The 19,810-nt window shown below is 41.9% G+C and overlaps 2 protein-coding genes across 4 annotated transcripts; one reads left to right on the top strand and one right to left on the bottom strand.

The window, feature by feature from the left end:
- Nucleotides 1-255: 255 nt before the first annotated feature.
- Nucleotides 256-1,989, bottom strand: LOC133411324 (coxsackievirus and adenovirus receptor homolog). Its single transcript, XM_061693558.1, has 2 exons — nucleotides 1,486-1,989; nucleotides 256-1,235 (listed from the first exon to the last, which is right to left on the bottom strand). The coding sequence occupies exon 2, from the start codon at nucleotides 1,212-1,214 to the stop codon at nucleotides 663-665; it is 552 nt and encodes a 183-aa protein (XP_061549542.1). The 5' UTR covers nucleotides 1,215-1,235; nucleotides 1,486-1,989; the 3' UTR covers nucleotides 256-662.
- ap1g2 (adaptor related protein complex 1 subunit gamma 2) lies at nucleotides 1,819-19,682 on the top strand. 3 transcript variants are annotated; one of them, XM_061693556.1, is made up of 24 exons: nucleotides 1,819-1,935; nucleotides 4,327-4,475; nucleotides 4,545-6,179; nucleotides 6,311-6,891; nucleotides 9,106-9,230; nucleotides 10,384-10,525; nucleotides 11,089-11,185; nucleotides 11,269-11,345; nucleotides 11,667-11,762; nucleotides 13,051-13,131; nucleotides 13,251-13,349; nucleotides 13,451-13,506; nucleotides 14,256-14,369; nucleotides 14,449-14,589; nucleotides 14,859-14,913; nucleotides 15,882-16,004; nucleotides 16,261-16,350; nucleotides 16,448-16,575; nucleotides 16,849-16,953; nucleotides 17,063-17,210; nucleotides 17,644-17,791; nucleotides 18,074-18,225; nucleotides 18,595-18,693; nucleotides 18,807-19,682. In XM_061693556.1, the coding sequence occupies exons 4-24, from the start codon at nucleotides 6,691-6,693 to the stop codon at nucleotides 18,900-18,902; spliced, it is 2,373 nt and encodes a 790-aa protein (XP_061549540.1). In that variant the 5' UTR covers nucleotides 1,819-1,935; nucleotides 4,327-4,475; nucleotides 4,545-6,179; nucleotides 6,311-6,690; the 3' UTR covers nucleotides 18,903-19,682. The 3 variants fall into 3 exon arrangements, with proteins under 3 accessions (XP_061549540.1, XP_061549539.1, XP_061549541.1); XM_061693555.1 differs by having other exon boundaries at nucleotides 16,210-16,350; XM_061693557.1 differs by lacking the exons at nucleotides 1,819-1,935; nucleotides 4,327-4,475; nucleotides 4,545-6,179; nucleotides 6,311-6,891; nucleotides 9,106-9,230 and having other exon boundaries at nucleotides 10,446-10,525; nucleotides 11,118-11,185; nucleotides 16,210-16,350.
- The last annotated feature ends 128 nt before the right edge of the window (nucleotides 19,683-19,810 follow it).

The raw sequence follows: 19,810 nt of genomic DNA, 5'->3' as shown, positions 1-19,810 counted from the left end.
GTCTCTGATGCAAGGCAGGGTTAGAGGGGTTCCAAATTCTCCATTTTCTTCCTTCTTCCTGGAGATTCTTACCTGGAGCAGATTAAGTATCAAGTTGTGCAGCCAGCATCTTTTTCGTATTGGGAAATTGAATTTTAATTGCGATTCTGCTTTTTGGATAAATGTGATTACCCCATTGGTCTAAACCACACCTTGTTCCTTGAATTGAACTAGTTTAGTGTTACTCTTACCGAGGAACAAATTCTAAACAATTCATTCTTTATAAAGCAGCCTTTGAATTTTCAGGCCTTTATGTCAACATTTACAAGTGTATCAAGACTTCACAGTACAAAAGACAACTGACATTTATAATTGAAAATGAAGTTGAACATATTTAAAACGCTAATCAAAATGCTGTTGTGGTCAAAAATGAAATATAACATTAAACAATGTGAACATTTGAGAGAAGAGAAATGCAAATCAAAACACTGTTGGTGGGCAAATGCCAAACGCGGACGTCATCACATCTTTGTGCTGTCACACCAAAGAAGAGATCATCCATCCATTTTATGAGCCGCTTCTCCTCACTAGGGTCGCGGGCGTGCTAGAGCCTATCCCAGCAGTCATCGGGCAGGAGGCGGGGTACACCCTGAACTGGTTATTTTGCTGGTTTCCAGGGATTTCTATTTTCGGTAACAAGAGAAGGCGACAGCAATGGCGACAGCGCCGAGCACTGTGATAGTGACAAAGACTGCGATTGCAGCGACAGCGGTAGTCGTCAGCGAGACCGGATTGTCGGTTTGTCGGGACAGCGGATCCACGACCGTCAGGTCCATTTTCTGATGGTCCAATTCAGGTAAGTTCTTCACAAAGCACCGGTAGGTCTCGGAGTCTGAGAGTCGAACATCTGAGATGATGATGGAAGCGTCTCCGTTTTGGGGATCGGATGACGTGAAGTGGACCCTCCCCTCCAGAGGTTTGTACAGATCAGCATTCAAGCGGCCGTCAGTAAACCAAAGGATGGTTTTCTCATCTTCCTTCGCAGACACAACACTCCATATGATCTCCATGTACTGCGTGACGTCCAGGGCGAGTGTGTACTGGCAGGCCAGCCTGACATTTGACCCCCTGGCGGCATAGTAGCGGCTCTGGCTCATGCTGATAATCAGAGCGCTCGCTGGACCAATGCAGCAAAGCGCTCCCAGGAGGACAAAAAAACTAAGGAGGCACCGCATCCTCGCCTTGGGTTGTGCACACTGGCAAATGCAAACACAATGTCATCAATAACTTTTTTTTTTTTTTTTTTGCATTATTACAAGTATAAAAGTTATCAGCAATGTTTTCACTGTCAAATAAAAACATGTCATCAGCCACTTAATGGTCTTTTCCATTACAAGTGTAAAAATAATGGGAGTACTTTACACTATTTCAGCTCATGTGGAAACATGATACACAAACACAACACTATCAATTCTATTTGACTAAATCAAGTCAAGATTCCTTTACCTGCTGAACTTTTCCAAAGAAGGGAGGAAGACGCACTCCGACTAGATCAACACTGTTCTTCACCGGCGCTTACGTGAAATCACAGTGAAATCCCATCAGTACTTTTATAGGAGGGAGGAGAACAAGGTATCAAAGAGATCAAAAGGATGATGACGTATATTCTGCGCTCTCAACCCCTTCTTTCGTGCAACCTATTTATTGTTTTATACATTTAATTTTCTAAAACAAATCTTATACATGTACTTTTTATTTTTTGCTAAGATGAAGTAATAGTTTCACTTTGTCATTCACGAAGTCAAAACAAATGTTTGATTCGAAATTTGAATTGGGACCGCCCATTGCAACGCAAGGACAAGTGTTCCTTGCGTTCTCGGCTTGCTTTCTTTCTCGACATTCGACAATTTGTGGCGGCGCTGCTGCGGAGAAAGATAGCTTTAATTTCCTTCCCTGGTGAGTACTTATTTTTGTGTGCGTGTGTTTAAAAAAAAAATTATTTTCCCTAAAAGACCGCGAAGACCGTCATCGTAGTTGGGCAGGCATTATGGGTTAGCTAGCTATGCTAGGCTTAACTGCTAAGATGGCGCACACTAGAATGGAGCTTCAAAATAAAAGCCGGACGTCAATGCTCTTCGGTTAAGGAATGCAACCAGCAAGGTTAATTTGAATCTTGAGATGCATTAAAAAGTTTACTTTATTTGATATCTTGGTAAAAATAAATGCTAAATGGACTGCACTTATATAGCGCTTTATCTAGACCATCACAGGGGGCCCAAATCGCTTTACAAAGCCTCAGATTCACACACACATTCTAAAACCAATGGGCGACTGATGCCATGCGAGACACTGCCAGGCCCACTGGGAGCAAATTAGGGTTCAGTGTCTTGGCCAAGGAACACTTCGACAGTCGTAGCCGGGATTCGAACCTGTTGTACCTACTGAGCCAAAGCTACCCTAAAATAATCCCATTGGTATCGCAAGACAAGTCCGGATTTGTGTGACAGACCACCAAGGACTCCACTAAAAGAGGTTTGATGAAGATCTGATATTGTATTTCAAAATAAAAGTCTATGAAAACTGCATATTTTGCTGTCATTACCCCTGACTGGAAAAAAAATCCCCCCAAAAATCTATGAGATATCGGAACACCGGTCCAGTTCTGGGGGACACTGCACAACCCCAGGTCTCCAACAAAAGTGGTCCCACCCAAATCTGATGTGGCATTTCAAAGTAAGTCCCCTGAAATTGGTCTATTTCACTGTCATTACCACGGATTTCAAAAATTCATTAAAAAAATCTTGAGTTATCGCAACAACGGTCCAGTTCTGGGGGACACTACACGACCCCGGGTCTCCAACAAAAGTGGTCCCACCCAAATCTGATGTGGCATTTCAAAATAAATCCCGAAATTGGTCTATTTCACTGTCATTACCACGGATTTCAAAAAAAAAATCTATGAGATACTATAGATTTCAAAAAAAAAATCTATGAGATACCGCAACACCGGTCCCGGGTCTCCAACAAAAGTGGTCCCACCCAAATCTGATGTGGCATTTCATGGATATTCATGAATAAAATTCATGTGAAGGAGAGAGACATTTGTATGATTTATTAATTCTGCAATAGATATCTGAATAGCCATTCATCCATCCATTGTCTTCCGCTTATCCGAGGTCGGGTCGCGGGGGCAGCAGCCTCAGCAGGGAAGCCTTTTTTCGGTACCAAGAGAAGGCGACAGCAATGGTGACAGCTCTTGTGGAAACATGATACACAAACAACACTATCAATTCTATTGACTAAAAGTCAAGATTGGCGGCATGGTGGCCCGACTGGTTAGCACATTGGTTACTGTTGTTCACAGTTATTCTTGTTTTCTGTGAAGTATTAAGTAAATCTGATGATGTGCTTGCTATCAGTTTGATGTGCTAATTGAGACGGCTCGAGCGGACGCCGCCACTGAAATGTCAGAACATGGCCTGATTAAACATTGTTTTCGCTTCAACTAGTAAGAAACATCCGGGCATTTTTCTACAGATTCTTACAAACTAGGGCTCATTTTATTCATGTATCACTCCTCTGCCCAGTGATATTGTCTATTTTGATATACAGGTATATTTAAATTTTCATTTTAAGAACATATACCTACTGTTGTGAAGTTTGCAGCCGCCATTTAAGAGTGGGGTTCTGAAGTGCATTTGTATCGCCAGCCTTTGCTTTTTGAGGGGGACGGGAGGGGACTTGTATTTGAACACCGTCAAGCATGACATCTCTCTGTTTTACCAGACTTTAGAAATTCTCATGAGATTGGTATCACTGCCAATATGGAGTCTTGAGTGACATGTAAAACATTTTTTTAGAGTGATGAAGCGAGATGGGCATACAGTCAATGCAGCGGTACTGTCAGAGCACATGACAACACAGTTATTTAGTTATTTTGTGACTAAGTTTGACAACGGTATTTATCCAAGGCCTTGGCTATTTCCTCTGGTTGAAACACACTAAAAGTCGTCCTTTTATCTGCAAGGATTTATTGTGGATTGTGCGTGCCCACCTTTGACCCAGAGGTGATGGTACAAGAAAATTGACTGTATATTAATTCTTCAAACATTTTATTTCAAAATTCTAAAAATAGATTTCAATGGACAATATTTAGTTAAAAATGTGTAACCTATTACTATCGGGCTGTATTACTTTTGCCCTTGCATTCCCAAGGGGGTTTTACTGACAGGTGTGTAATGGTCTTGGCCGGGTTGTTGGGAATCTCTATTTAATATATACCACAGTTTGCTGCTTAAACAATAGACTATGCAAACATAATGCTTCCAATCTGTTTCCACTTCACAGGTCACCATTACTGTTCAAAGCCAGAACATGCCTTTGAGAGCCTCCAGGACTACGGTGTGGGTCTCATTGCCATCTACTTCCTTCAGGGCTCTTTTGCTGATGCAGGCTAGAATTTTATCAACTACAGAGGAACTAGTGGACCCGAACAGGTGAACAAGATCCTAACGTCATAATTAAGACAGCATTTTATTGTGAATTTTATCAATCTGACTTTCTAGGAGGCAGCACGGTGGACCACTAGTTAGTACATCTGCCTCACAGTTCTGAGGACCTGGGTTCAAATCTGTTAAATGGATGGATGGAGGGATGGATTTTCCAGGAATCTGCTCTGGTCAATCTTCCATCTTCATCTCCTTGCACACCTTGTTTTTGTTTTTGCTAATATGGCCTACATCACAGCCACGCATGAGTCCACAGGAGCTGTTGGGTTCCAATGCTGCGGCTGTGGTGAAAAAGCCTCGATAAATGACCATCCATAAAATTCTGATGATTTTCAAACTTTTGTGGTTTGTTTTTTTCTGTAATAGCAAGAGGCATAATGCTATCAAATAATGCAATACAAAGGCTAAATCAGTATCCGGCTTTATACTATGTACCTGTTTTTTCTTGTCTGTTCATAGAGTCCCAGACATTTGGAGAGCAATTGCTAGGTGTAATGTCATGGAGCATACCCGTCTTTGTTGCACTCTCCATTTTCAGCGGGCTTAACGGCGCACTCAGCACATCATCACGGTCCGTCTTCACCTTCCTTGAAAAGTGCTGTATAAGTGTAATCGCAGGGCACATATAAACAAGCAACCATTCGCACTCACATTCACACCTACGGACAATTGAAAAGGCTTAAAGTAACCTACCATGCATGGCACGGGGAGAACATGCAAACTCAGCACAGCCAAGGCCGGATTTGAACCTGAGTCCTCAGAACTGTGAGGCAGATGTGCTAACTAGTTGTCCACCTTGCCGCCAATGAGAATATTTGTAGGAAAAAATAAATAAAAAATTACGCTCAATAGTTTGAATAGTCTTTTTTGCGTATTCAATTGAATATCGGTTCAAATTGGGGTTTGTAGAACCCTCCTCCTTTTTTCTTAAGTGATGCATTTACTTAGTATTTTAATGTTCAGGTTGTATTTATAATTCCAGCACTATGTTGTTAATGTTATCACGCTCCAGGCGTTAAAACTTGAATGACCAAATGCACATAGCCTATGTTTTGAATATTTGTTATCATCGGATTTAAATCCTATTAAGAAATAGTCGTAAGCTATTGGTGATAACAATTCCTTAATTGGTCCTTCTCATAAATTCATATGGTGTGTAATATGCTGCAATCATTTAAGAAAATAAAACTGATAATGCAACAAATATTTTTTCCTTAGTCTAATGCCTTTCTTCAGATTGTGTTTGTCTTGATGGAGTGATATAGTGCTGTGAAAGAAGGTAGCACTCGTATCATGTTTCATCAGGTTTCGTCCACCTGCTTCAACACCACACACAGCAAGGAATTGCGGAAGTCATGGGAAAAGCTTTTGGACAGTAGTTGGCGTTAATCCGGAAACGGAATATATTGTATTCAAAATAAAAGTATTGATAACGCTTTGACACCGTTGCATTGAATAATTCTCCTTGTCTTAGTTATTATTCATCCAACAATGCAAAAACACCTTGTACCGCGATTTTTAAAAACATACTACATTTATTTTGAAAGATTATACAAGGAAATGACTCGCAACATAATTTATTTTTGAAAGATTGTACAAGGAAATGACTCACCACTGGCATCAGTTTATGTTTGTTCACGAGTACAACGCCAAGATTGGTGTCCACCAGGACGATTGCGGATGTGTGTGAAGGTAGTTTGTTTATTTTTTTGAATGGCGTACTCTACGCATTGTTGAGTATGCTTTTTTATATTTATATATATATACATGACAGCAATCTTCCACATCAGTAGACTGTCATGCTAATCTATCTATCTCTCTAGCGTGACACCCTCTCCACTGTTAGCTCGGCGCTACGAAAGGTTTAGCCACCGGCTACGCTGCCTGAGAGACCTGTGTCGTTGGTGGAGGTAGTATCAAAATAACTTGTTAACACCACAACCCAATGTCTATTTTTACACATTCAAAAGCGCCGTAATGCGCCGTTAAGTTTCACTAACTTGAAAACATCTACAAATGTATTGCGTACAGTCAGCATTAAACTACGGGAATAAGTGGTATTTATAATGGGCCGATATATATTTGTATGAATGTCAGATGCAGAAGTAAACGGACTATTTGAATCTATTCTAACCTTTTTATTGCTCGCTCACTCACTCACACTCAGACACACATACACACACACACACACACACACACAGCCATGTCTCCATCGATACCACTGCAGGAGATGATCCGGGCCATCAGGTCAGCCAGGACTCAGTGTGAGGAGCGGGGTGTCATACAGAGGGAATGCGCTGCCATCCGGGCACAATTCAGACAATCTGACAACGACGGCCGGTCTCACAACCTGGCCAAGCTTCTCTATGTGCACATGCTTGGCTACCCCGCACACTTTGGTCAGGTGAGAGGATTTGAGTTACTAGAGATGAGTGCGATGAGGTCGGCACGGTGGGACGACCGGTTAGCGTATCTGCCTCAAAGTTCTGGGGACCTGGGTTCAAATCCCGGCCCCGCCTATGTGGAGTTTGCATGTTCTCCCTGTGCCTGAGTGGGTTTTCTCCAGGCACTCCGGTTTCCTCCCACACTCCCACATCCCCAAAACAGCCACGGTAGATTGATTGGAGACTTTAAATTGCCCGTAGGTGTATGAATGTGAGTGTGAATGGTTGTTTGTTTCTATGTGCCCTGTGATTGGCTGGCGACCAGTTCAGGGTGTACCATGCCTCCCGCTGGAAGATGGCTGGGATAGGCTCCAGCATCCTGCGACCCTAGTGAGGATAAGCGGTTAAGAAAATGGATGGATGGAGTGTGATGAGAAACCATCATGGCAGATGGTGCATCTGAGTCACTTCACAATGGAAATGTTTTCCCTGAAAGTGTAAAAGTTCCAAATACTTGATGAACAAATTAGAATGGGTCGACTCGCAAGTCTGCAAGCATGACCCCCCCAATATTGTCAATATTTTAGAGCACGACTGCATTGTCTGTTATATATAAAATGGTTCACAATTGGTAGTAAATAGTAATCAGACAAAGTCTGTAGTTCATCTTTGAAGGACCCCTGGAAATGCCCAAAATGAGCCTAAAATGTCTGCTTCTAACCAAAATGGCAGACTTCCTGTTAGTTTTACAGCGTTGGTTCTTGAGACTTTGTCAGTCATGGGTCTACCAAAAAATCATGTTGCTAAGTGATACTGGCTTTGGGGGCTGAGGTTTCTTTATTTATTATTATTATTTTTTTTAATAATAATAATTGTCTATTTTATATATATATATATATATATATACACACACATATACACACACACACACACACACACACACACACACTAGAGGTTTGGCAGCTGTGGCCAGATGATTAAGCCTGCCACTGTAGGTTAAGATCTTTTTGGTGTTTTTGGAGACTCTCCCATGTGATTTTCCTTGTGATTTTCACTCGTGCAGGTAGCACTTCACCACCAAGCTTTTGAATTACACTTGTCAATTTAGTGTGCAAATTGGTGTTTGTGGCATAAGTCTGCAAAAACAAATGACCTTTCCCTCCAAAAGGTCTAAAATCAAGTAGGATATCAGTGTTGTATACAATGAGTTCAACAGACGGCAAAAAGTCTTATTCCGTGCAAGTCTTTTATTGATGACGTCACCAACCCAACTCTGTGCTTCCCGTACCTTCGGCAACACTCTGGAATCTTCGGTACACATTTCTGGTAGGCTGGACAATCAGGCCTTCAAAATAAAAGCATACTAGCATGCACTAGTTTTGTTGGAGAAAATGGGGGAAATGAAAGGCAAACCATTTCCAGAATTAAAAATATCACAAAGCATTGCTCACTAGTGAATAAGATGCACTCCGATTTATGTTCTGTAGTACTAGTCTGTGAAAATCACCGCCGATTATAGCTGGTTGAGTTACCTTTTAATATGTGTGCATGGCTGCAGCCAGGAATATGGGCTCCTGGCACACTCGGTTTGTTCATAACTTGTTTAAATGTGACAACTGTGTCATTTTCTGCCAAGTTAATTGAAATGATAACTTAACTATCCCATATTTTGGCTATTAAGACCTCCATAGAGTGACTGTCTAACATGGACTTAGTATAAAAGTGTAAATTTCATTTTAAAACAAAATCACCTTGGTTTTCTCATACGAGTGTCCAAAAAAGGCCCCTCTTACAGCTACTTCTGTTTGACCCAGTTTTGTATCCGCTTTGTCCATATTTGGCTAAGACTGCCCCCTTTGCTCTGATTGGTTGCCTCCATGTAGAAGACCCAACCCTCACTACTTGTGAGAGCATGTGTGTTATTATTTTGACAGCGCTGGCTCGTTGGGAGAGAGGTAGGCGGAGATCTTCACTAGTGACATAGATAAGCTCGGAAAATACGAATGACCTGATTTCAGGTCTCTCGGCAGAAAAGCTTCTGGAACTCAGGAATGTGCGGAGGATTTAAATTCATATTTCACATGTTTACCACCGAGTCCGCCCTGGTTCCAGCTCAGCTGTTTTGGAGCTATGTCTGATTTCCACTGGAACGTGCAAAGAGATCCGAATTTCTTTTGAGGCATGTCTTCTTTCGTATACTTTTCATATAACGCCGTTTTCATTCTCGCTGTTAGATGGAGTGTGTTCGCATGATCGCCAGCCCCCGTTACAGTGAAAAGCGTGTAGGATACCTGGGAGCCATGATGCTGCTGGATGAGAAGCAGGATGCCAGTTTGCTCATCACCAATTCTATAAAGAAGTAAGTAGCCCATTCCAATCAGGAACTTAAAAATAACTTATCAAGATTAATTTAGCTGTTTGCACTTACAGTACATATCTTGGGTTTAGCTGTGCGATCAAATTAGATTAAAATCAAGAGCAACAATTGTGATGTGCCAAAACCAGAGGTGGGTAGTAACGCTACACTTACCCATTTACATTTACACTTACATTTACTCAAGTAACATTTTCCTTAAACTGTACTTGTCAGAGTACTTTAAATGCACGGTACTTTTTACTTGAGTAGTTATGTGCAGAAAGATCAATACTTTTACTCCGTTACAATGATCGACATGCCGTTCGCTACTTTTATTTATTCATTCTTGCGTGTGCGCATCTATTATTAGACTCCATCTTCAACTTCCGCATAGGGTGTCCGTTGCGCCAATCAAACAGGATCACTGATGTTAATTGAATCCAATTCAGCAATCAGACGACACAAGGCAGTCACATCACTACGCACATAGCCTTCGCAAGCCAATCAAAATGACTCATTTTTCTTTGGGGGGGAACTGTGTTAATTTTACAGATTAAAAAACAACAGCGTTGTCATGCAGCTCTTTAATTGTGACTGCCCAAACTTGGATATTTCAGGCCACTTCTAACATTGAGAAAACACCTTGTGGTAAGTTGCAGATGTTGTTTTGGCAGTGGATATGGCAAAATTAGCCCTATCCATATGAAGGTGCACACGCACACACAATCACGAAGTCTGGACAGCTGGTCTGATTAAAAGAAATAATATTAATAATAATCAGAGGTTACTGACAAATTACTCTTGTAGTTTTTTTTTCATTGAGTACTTTCTTACTCAAGTAAATATTTGGATGGCTACTTTTGACTTTTACTTGAGTCATATTCTAAAGTAACAGTGCTCTTACTTGAGTACAATATTTGGCTACTCTACCCACCTCTGGTCAAAACTAAGCATTATTATCTTGGTAAAGTGTTTGCCTTAGATCGTGCATATGTCTGATTGGTCAGTTAGATTATTGATGTTTTGTAACAAATTTACTCCAGAGACCAAATGTGTCACAACATATAAGGAGAAAGTAGAAATCAGAAATTACAAAGCTTTTTCGAATTTCATTCATCATATAATACAGCAGGCGTGTGCTTTTCTTGCCTTTCAGTGACCTGTCACACAGTAGCCAGTATGTGCAGTCTCTGGCTCTGTGCACACTCGCTTGCATAGGCTCAGCAGAGATGTGCAAAGATCTCGCCCCAGAGATCGAGAGGCTGCTTCGAGCCTCTAATTCTTATATTAAGAAGAAGGTAAAAAGCTTCTCATTATTTACATTAAAAAAAAAAAAATCCTGTCCATTATATAATGGAACCTGGAAGTCAAACACATTTGAAAACGGCAACAACCAAATATTTGTTGTTGCACCGTGAACCGGGTGTAAAAAGATGGAAAAACAACTACTACTCTCGGCAATGCTTAGTCCAGTAATAACAGTAGTTAGCAGTTTATAGGTAAACCATAATACCATAAACAATTTCATTCTTAATCGCTAACTAAATGCAAAAAAAAAAAAATATAAATAAGGGAAAGCAGTAAGAGTGATCAGGTAATACTGAGATTGTTTGTACTGTCTCATCTTTGTTTGGGATCTGCATTTTTCTTGATTGCAAAACCATTCCTGGAGTCTACTTTGTTTAAAATGTGATAGCCATGTCTTAAGTTGGGAAAGTTGAAGTGTGCTCTTTATTATGAGGAACTCAATGACATTCACTACCCAATGTTCCTTAGGTAATCAATACAGTTAATATAGTTAGGTTCTGGATTAAACAAGCAATGGATCATTGTTGCTGATGTCATTCTCTTGTTTACCAAGGCTGCACTGTGTGCCATATACATTGTTAGAAAGGTTCCAGATCTCTGGGAACTCTTTGCCCCGACAGCTCGCTCTCTCCTGTCTGAGAAGCACCACGGTCAGTATACCTTCTGCACCTGTCTGAGACAAACATTTCGTGGGTGGGGTTGTATTCAAAGTTTTGGCTCTGGTTCTCTCAAGGTGTGCTCCACGGTGCTGTAGTGCTCATCACTGTGCTGTGTGAGTGTAATCCAGAGACACTGAAGCGCTTCAGAAAGGTGCAAAGGACCCCCCCCCCCCCTCTCCCCACACACACACACACACACACACCACAAGTGCACACACACTTTGGGACTGATAACACAAAGTAAATTCACTTAAGATGCTAACATAAACTGTTAAACATCCATATGAACCTCGCACTGTTTGCCAACTGGCCTGCAGAACTCTACATTCCCTTGTTTATACAGTGAAATGCTCTAAAAACAGCTTCAGGGACAAACTTGAATGCACCTCCCCTATATTCTTGTTCAGAAGTGAAGGCCCTTGACTACCTGAGTTGAGCATGTCTACTTAGACAGTGTCTGTGTATATTGCAGGCGGTCCCAGATCTGGTTCACATTATGAAAGGCTTGGTCACTTCCAGTTACTCTCCAGAGCATGATGTGGCAGGGATCAGTGATCCTTTCCTACAGGTTTGTCTACACTGTAATACAGCTAATTGCGCACCCCCAGCGAGACGAGTGAACTGGACAAATGTGAACAAATCACAGTCAACGATTTACCCTGGCACACATACCAACTCGCTAGAAGAGCAAAAGAGCTATCCGATCCCCCCGTGTTATTATCGAGAAACAATGTTTTGAAGCACCACATAGACTATACTATACTATTATTACCCATCCATCCATTTTCTACATCGCTTATCCTCACTAGGGTTGCGGTCGTGCTGGAGCCTATCCCAGCTATCTTCGGGCGAGAGGCCCTGAACTGGTTGCCAGCCAATCGCAGGGCACATATAAACAAGCAACCTTTCGCACTCACATTCACACCTACGGGGAATTTATAGAGCCTTCAATTAACCTACCATGCATGTTTTTGGAATGCGGGAGGAAACCGGAGTACCCGGAGAAAATCCGCACAGGCACGGGGAGAACATGCAAACTCCAGACAGACGAGGCAAGATTTGAACCAGCTCTTGTTTTTATTGATCTAAGCTCATGTGATATGACATGGCATTTTTGATTGGCTGTTATATCTGCAACGTTGCATTATTTTTCACTTGAAATTCAAATTCTGAATCGCAGCAAACTAATTGTGGACGGTCGGCCATGCATGCAAACGAGTTGCAGAACCCTGCACACTGTGCAGCAATTCACTCTCATTAGGCCGCGTCACTCGGTGTACGGCAGGCCTTAAACACTTAACCTGAATCTAGTGGGAAAGGTCACAGGCTAACATGCTCCTCTCCATCAGCAGTGAGATGCTTGTGTCTCAAGCTAATAAAGTGGAAGATGAGCCAGTGCAACATGGAGCTCTCAAAGAGGGCAGACCTCAGTCCATCTATATTAGCTAAAAGGAGCTAACATTTCGTCCATATCCAGAATTGCTCCTAATATGGTTTCATTTGATCTTGATTTATGAAACTGCTTCCTTTTAACTATTAAGAGCACACAACCTGATATGAAGTAAATTTAGAGCTCCTATTATTTTTCAATGGCATTTTCCTTGTCACATCTGATGTGTGGAAAATCTGAATATAATCCAGATGAAACTTTGTTAGAGATTTAAGTTTCTGACCACGCATACGCACAAAATATCAGTCATGTTTGGGAAGTTATTTGTATTCAGTCACCGCTGCCTACCTAGCGATCATACATTTAAAAATAATAATAATAGAATCACAAACTGTAGACAGGATGTTACACACAAACAAATCCTTGCCGGTTAAAAAAAAAAAAAAGAAGTCTCCTCCATTCGTAGGTCCGCATCTTGAGACTGCTGCGAATCCTTGGTCACAACAACGAGGCAGCTAGCGACACCATGAATGATCTACTAGCTCAGGTTTGATTATTGCTTACAGCGCATGCCTCATTGTCTCACACTAGAGGCTAGCTGTTTAATGTTATTGTTTGCAACAGGGAATCTAATGGATGATTTTGTGTGCATATGCTTTTGTATAGGTAGCTACCAACACAGATAGCACTAAGACTGTGGGCAATGCTGTGCTGTATGAGACTGTTCTTACGGTGCTGGACATCAAGTCTGAAAGTGGCCTCAGGGTGAGAGACACTTTTGAATGGGGTGCGGTGCATTCACAATACTTACTAGTAACTATTATATTCAATCACAGCAATTCATAAATATACACTTATTTCCTCAGATCCTGGCTGTGAACATCCTGGGTCGCTTCCTTCTTAACAACGACAGGAACATTCGGTCAGTGCAACTTAACAGCTTTCGACCCCAAATTCCTTTTCCTCATTTTCATCTCTTCCCCCATCCTCTGCTTCCTTTTCTGTACATTTTCGTTCCTTGAGGCCACTGGCAACTTCCTGACAGGTTGTCATCAGTCTGAGCTATCTCATCACTTTGGCCTGGTACATTATCTCTGGAGCCACACTAGAAGGTCACTTTCTGTCTGCAAGGCAGGGTGAATGCTCATCAATTGTACCTCTACGGTTTGTTATAGTAATATTTTTCCTAGCTCTTATCTTTAAGGGACATGAGGTCACTACACAGAGTTGCCCGGTTTTTCCCTGCAGGGGCCTTTATTACTTTGTGGTGATAATGGGATATCTTTTTTTGTTTTTTATCATGCATGTGACAGCTCAGGTGATAAGGTGTTACTGTTAAAGTTTAAGGGTTAATATTGTTTTAGCAGAATGAAAAAAAGATAGGATACAAGGGAAATGAACACAATTTACTATTATTATTTTAATTATTACTAGGTGACATAATGGCCAACTGTTTAGCCCATCTGCCTCACAGTTCTGAGGACCCGGGTCAAATCCGGCTTCGCCTGTGTGGAGTTTGCATGTTCTCCCCGTGCCTGCGTGGGGTTTTCTCCGGGTACTCCGGTTTTCTCCTACATTTGTGATTTATTCATTTTTTGATTTTATTTATTTATTTGTATAGAGCTCCCGCTTACTATTTTGCTGGATTTCTGTTGCTGTGTTCCTGTCCAGATACATTGCCATGACATCCCTACAAAAGATTGTTGGGACAGACAACATTGCAGTGCAGCGGCACAGAGGAACCATCGTGGACTGTTTGAAGGACCCGGATGCTTCTGTCAAACGGTAACTTTCCACCTACTTCATAGTACATGAACCAGTTTAAAACGAGAGCTAATTTCCAGGACCATTTTCATTCGTTTAGCCGTGCGTTAGACCTCTCCTTAGCATTGGTGTCTGCCAGCAACATCCGCTCCATGATGAAGGAGCTGCTCGCATTCCTCTCCTCCTGTCCCCCTGAACTCAGAGCCGAAGCAGCCAGCGGTATTTTCCATGCTGCGGAGAGGTGAGTGAATCATGCATGCATTCATGTAATGTAAGCCGGCATGCAAACATTCACAATTGCATGTGATCCCAGGGATTGCTTTCTGCCATTGTGTGGCACACATCTCAGTGTGCCTGTGTCTACTCTCAAAGACATTATTGTATGGCTCAGTGGCAGTGTGGCGATGTCACCACAGTTTCACTCTGCCACTTCTGTGCGCGTGTTCACGGCAGTGAAGACACAGATGGATTTCTGACCTGCTCTAAAGCACCATTGTGTGTGTTTGTCAGGTACGCACCCTCCCAGCGCTGGCACATTGACACCATCCTGCATGTCCTCACCATGGTAAATGCTGACTCAACGTTACACACATCGTTGCCTTCAACGTGTTTTTGCAGCAGAGGTTATGTGTGCGAGTCCTGCCTTCAGGATGACCAGTTACTATGACAATGAATAAATCTGACCAATAAATGCACTATTGCATTAATTTATTATTGCTGTTTCTGCCTGAATGAGCTTACATTTGCTCACCAAAGAGACTGTGCTCCACACGGTTGTCGATGAAATCAACATTTTTGGACAATTTACTTCCAAGTAGTAGTAGTCTCTTATTAGTTACTGTCATTTAGCTATATTACTGTCTCTGAATTGTAATGGGCATCTACGTCCGTGTTGGTTTCACCAAAACAACTGCAGAACTCCTCAGACACTAAGCATGAAATGTAACTTTCAATCATACGCTGACGACGTACGGCTTCTCCTCACGAGGGTTGCGGGCGTGGTGGTGCCTATCTCCGCTAACTGGGCGAGAGACGGGGTACACCCTAAACTGGTCGCCAGCCAATCGCAGGGCACATATAGACAAACAATCTTTCACATTCACACCTATAGGCAATTTAGAGACCTCAATTAACTTACCATGTACGTTTTTGAAATGTGGGAGGAAACTGGAGTACCCGGAGAAAACGCACGCAGGCACGGGGAGAACATGCAAACTCCACACATGCGAGGCCGGATTTGAACCCGGTCCTCAGAACTGTGAGGCAGATGTGCTAACTATTTGACCACCCTTCCACCCATCACATAATTCTGTTTCAGCAAAATTAATTCTGTTTTCAGCAAAATTCGATCATTACTCAACTCATCATTATTTATAGATGCATTTTGACAACCTGGTTAACTGTTTCCGTTTTGTCCAGCTGTAGGGCTTGTCAGTAGGGCAAGTTAAATTCTTGCATCAGTTGTCAGTTGTGTGAAAGTGTCTGAAAATGTATTTATGCGCTCCTGTTTGTTCCCAATTCCCGCACTGATAGGCCGGAGGTGATGTAAGAGATGAGACTGTCCCCAACCTGATCCTGCTCATCACCAATGCTTCTGAGCTTCACCGTTACACCGTCCACAAGCTTTACCGAGCACTCCTCGCTGACATCTCTCAGGTGTGTGTGTGTGTGTTTCTGCAATTCTTGGCTCCGGCAAAGTACCATTTTTGTAGCAACATTGAAACGTGCTCAATTCTGTCACTAACCTTTGCTAACGCAGAAGTAATTACAGTAAATATTTGTATGAAAAACACTTCTATGCCATAAAATGCTGATGCTGTTACAAAAATTTCTTAGTGCAACATTTCTTTGTTCCATGCAGACGCATTACACGTTTTGTACACAGTTGTATACATTTTATGGGTGTCTACAGCAACCGCTAGTTCAAGTGGCATGCTGGTGCATTGGAGAGTATGGAGACCTGCTACTTGGAGGAGAGTGTCAAGAGATGGAGCCCATTGAGGTAAGCGGAGCAGACTGTTTTTTTTGTTTTGTTTGTTTTTTCATAAAGGAAAAGATATTTTGTTTTATTGTTCACTATTGTTAATCATTCCAATTAGGTGACTGCCGACAGCGTGCTGGATGCGTTGGAAACGGTTCTACAGTCTCACATGTCAACCCCGGCGACAAGAGGCTTTGCTCTCACCGCCACCATGAAACTGAGCACCCGAATCAATGACAATGTCGAGTAAGACACACTTGGGTCTCTAACTGCTCGTAGTGGTTCCACGCTGTCCCAACATGAACACAGCTCACCCTTCTATATTGTTTACTGCTTAGGGTTCTTGATAGCATTATAGTCCCTTTCCAAATAAAGCTAAATTGAAAATGTTTAATGGGATTGAATTAATCACGTCTATTCATTTTTTTAGACCAAAATGTTAATATATGAGAAAACACTGAAAAATTCAAAAAACCTTGTAACTCCATGTCCATATTTTCACATCTGTCTGTTTTTTAGTCGAATAAGAAGCATTGTAAGCATTTACGGCAGCTGTACAGATGTGGAGCTCCAGCAGAGGGCAGTGGAATACAACGCGCTCTTCAGAAAATATGACCACATGAGGTTTGTGACGATTTGAATGTTGGAGGGGAAACACTGTAGTATAATGCCAAGAGGACAAACATAGCTATTCTTCTGGAAGTACTGAGACAGACGTTCACTGTCTCCACAGGGCAGCAGTGCTGGAGAGAATGCCTGTGATTGAGAGGAACTCTCCGGGTCATACCAACGGGGACTCGATGGGGGGTGTCATCAGAGAGATGGAGGTGGGCAAGGTGAAGCCGAAAGAGGCCCTGCTGCCACAGCAGCCCGCTAACCAGGTACAGTTCTGATGCCCTCGGAGCACATGTCACCACTGTCGATGCACTTTTATGCCAAATGATTTAAGTGCACCTAAGTGTTGATTTCTATGTACTAGCTTTGAGTTTGTGCTTATTTATTCAGGTAAATAAGATGGATGGGTTTTATTTGTTATCTAAAGCAGCTTTCCTGCCTGAGCATCATTTCATCTTTGTGTGTTCTGCTAAATCAATGGTAATGAAGCTCAGCTAACCAGTTTGTATTGTTCTGCCTGGCGTAAGATCACTCGGTGAGTCAGAAGTCGAGAATTTAGTCTGCCAACATGGCTGCCCTTGTTTTGTATCAGTCTGTGTTTTCATTTGCATTTCTGGCATCCCACTTTAATTAGTGTTCTTATTTTATCATTGTGGGTTTGGAATGAATAATGATGCATAGCTGTTTGGTTTTCTTAAGATATGTGATCTTTTGGACCTGCTTGGGCACTCCGAGGGGTCCGTTCAAGCTGACACAGTACTCGTCCAGCCCATAAACACAGCCAAGCCTGCCGGAGGGGACCTTCTGGATCTGTTGGGAGGCTTTGAGCCCACCCCCCTGGCGCCAGGTCCGAGTTCTACACACACTTGGACTATCCAACAAGAAGAAAAGGGGAAACAAAACATCCTTGTTGCTAGGCTAACGCTGAAAAGCTGCTTCCAATCTTTAAATGTGACCTGATTACCACAATTATACATCATTAAAAAGCATCTTTAATGCCTTTTCAGAAAATTGATATAGATCAAAAACATGACTCATCGGTTTTCGTGTGAGAGGGTCACATATTTGAAAAGAACGAGTCGTGTTTTGTCTAGGCTTGTACCACATTATCATGTTACTTGTTTCATAGCCCCAGCAGTGACGGTGTACGAGAAGAACGGTGTAACTTTGACACTCAGCTGTGAGAAACACTCCGACTCGAGCCTGACAGTGACCCTCAAAGGAAGCAACTCCTCTGACTCAGACATCGCAAGCTTCGCTCTCCAGGCTGCTGTGCCCAAGGTTTTTCGCCTTTTCGTCAGAATTGCGAGGAACAGAGCACTTTGGGACACAATTGTGATGTAAATGTGTCCCAATTGAAAAGAATTTGGGGTTATTTTCATTCTGATTTCAGCCAGAGTTGAGAAATGTTTAAATGATTGCTTCAAGCTGCGGTACACGAGCCTCACGGAGGTGTTAAAATTCTTGTTGCTGATGGAAAACCGTTCGAGCATTTATTCAATATCCATTCGATTCGCTCTGTCCTAACTTGTAAGACAATACAGCATAGTACCAGAAAAACTGGCATACTATTAGGACAACTACACGTTAACTAACGACATGAGCAAACTGTGTGTTTGGTGTCCTCACCTGTGTATTGGATGATTTCAGAGTGTCCACTTACACATGAAAGCCCCCAGCGGGAATGCGCTTCCTGCACGAGGCTTCGCTCAGGTGACCCAGTTGGTGCTTCTCAACAACCCAAACAAGGTGATGCACACGGATACCTGTTATCGTCCCAATTCTAATGGTATTTTCTTGAGCCTGACCCTCGCAGAAACACGTCATTCAAGTTTCATCTCAATCTCACCCACGCCCTCCAGGTCAACCTTAAAATGAGGATACGCATATCTTACTCAAGCCAAGGATCTTCCATTCAGGACACAGTCCAGATTGATTCCTTTCCCGGACTTTCCTGATTGGCACCTGTCAGTCTACTATCAGACCTCCACAATACCATTCCTCAAATTCCTGGAATGGTTGTTTTACGCTAATGTCGAACTTTGACAGAAAACACAATCTTATGGTCTATTTTGATATTGCATTCTCTACTTTGGAATACATAAAAACAAGTATTGGTGTTTTCCAATGTCGACCGGATATAAAATGTCACCTGTGTAATCAGGGTTTTGAATACTGTAGTTGATTTTACCTGGAATGATTCTTTCACTTTTGAGATATTGAATGTCTCATAGCACTCCCTGCCTCCAAATGTTTTGAAATTATTTCATTAAATTCAGTTCAGTACTAACAAATGAACCCTTAATATACCATGATGTCATACACTCAAGAGCTCCCATGTTCTCCTGTGCCTTTCATCCTTTTTTGCTCAGAGAGTTTTCCTCATTTAATTACAAAGTGGGAATCAGCATTTCAATTACTGTACTTTATAATGAACCGCTTGAAAAATAGCCATTTGTTGATTATTTAGTCAACTCAAGTCCAAAAAATTAGGGACTATATTGTGATGTAAATAAGTTGTGGTTCTCTATTTTATTGTAAAGCCCAATACACATGATTCTTTAAAAGAAAAAAAAAGGCTAGACCACATTTTAAAGTCCTCAAATAACTGGAAATCCTGGGTTTCTGCTGTGGTACTTTAAATGGATGTTCAAACTATTTCAGATCTACAAAAAGTGTTTGGATCCATGCTCATTTTGTAATAAAGAAGGGTGTGTTACAGCACCTTTAAGCAGCAATGCGTGTTGGTATTATACTGTTTGACCAGTGTGTGCAATGTAGGAAAGCATCAAATTGAATTTTAGCATATATTCGCAAGCATGAATTACCACAGCATTGTTAAAACTCTATAAGTGCCTGTCTGAAC

The sequence above is a fragment of the Phycodurus eques genome, chromosome 13, assembly GCF_024500275.1.
Source record: "Phycodurus eques isolate BA_2022a chromosome 13, UOR_Pequ_1.1, whole genome shotgun sequence".
Taxonomy (NCBI): Eukaryota; Metazoa; Chordata; class Actinopteri; order Syngnathiformes; family Syngnathidae; genus Phycodurus; species Phycodurus eques.
Note: the sequence above shows the minus strand (reverse complement) of the source record. Positions and strands in the feature narration are given on the sequence as shown.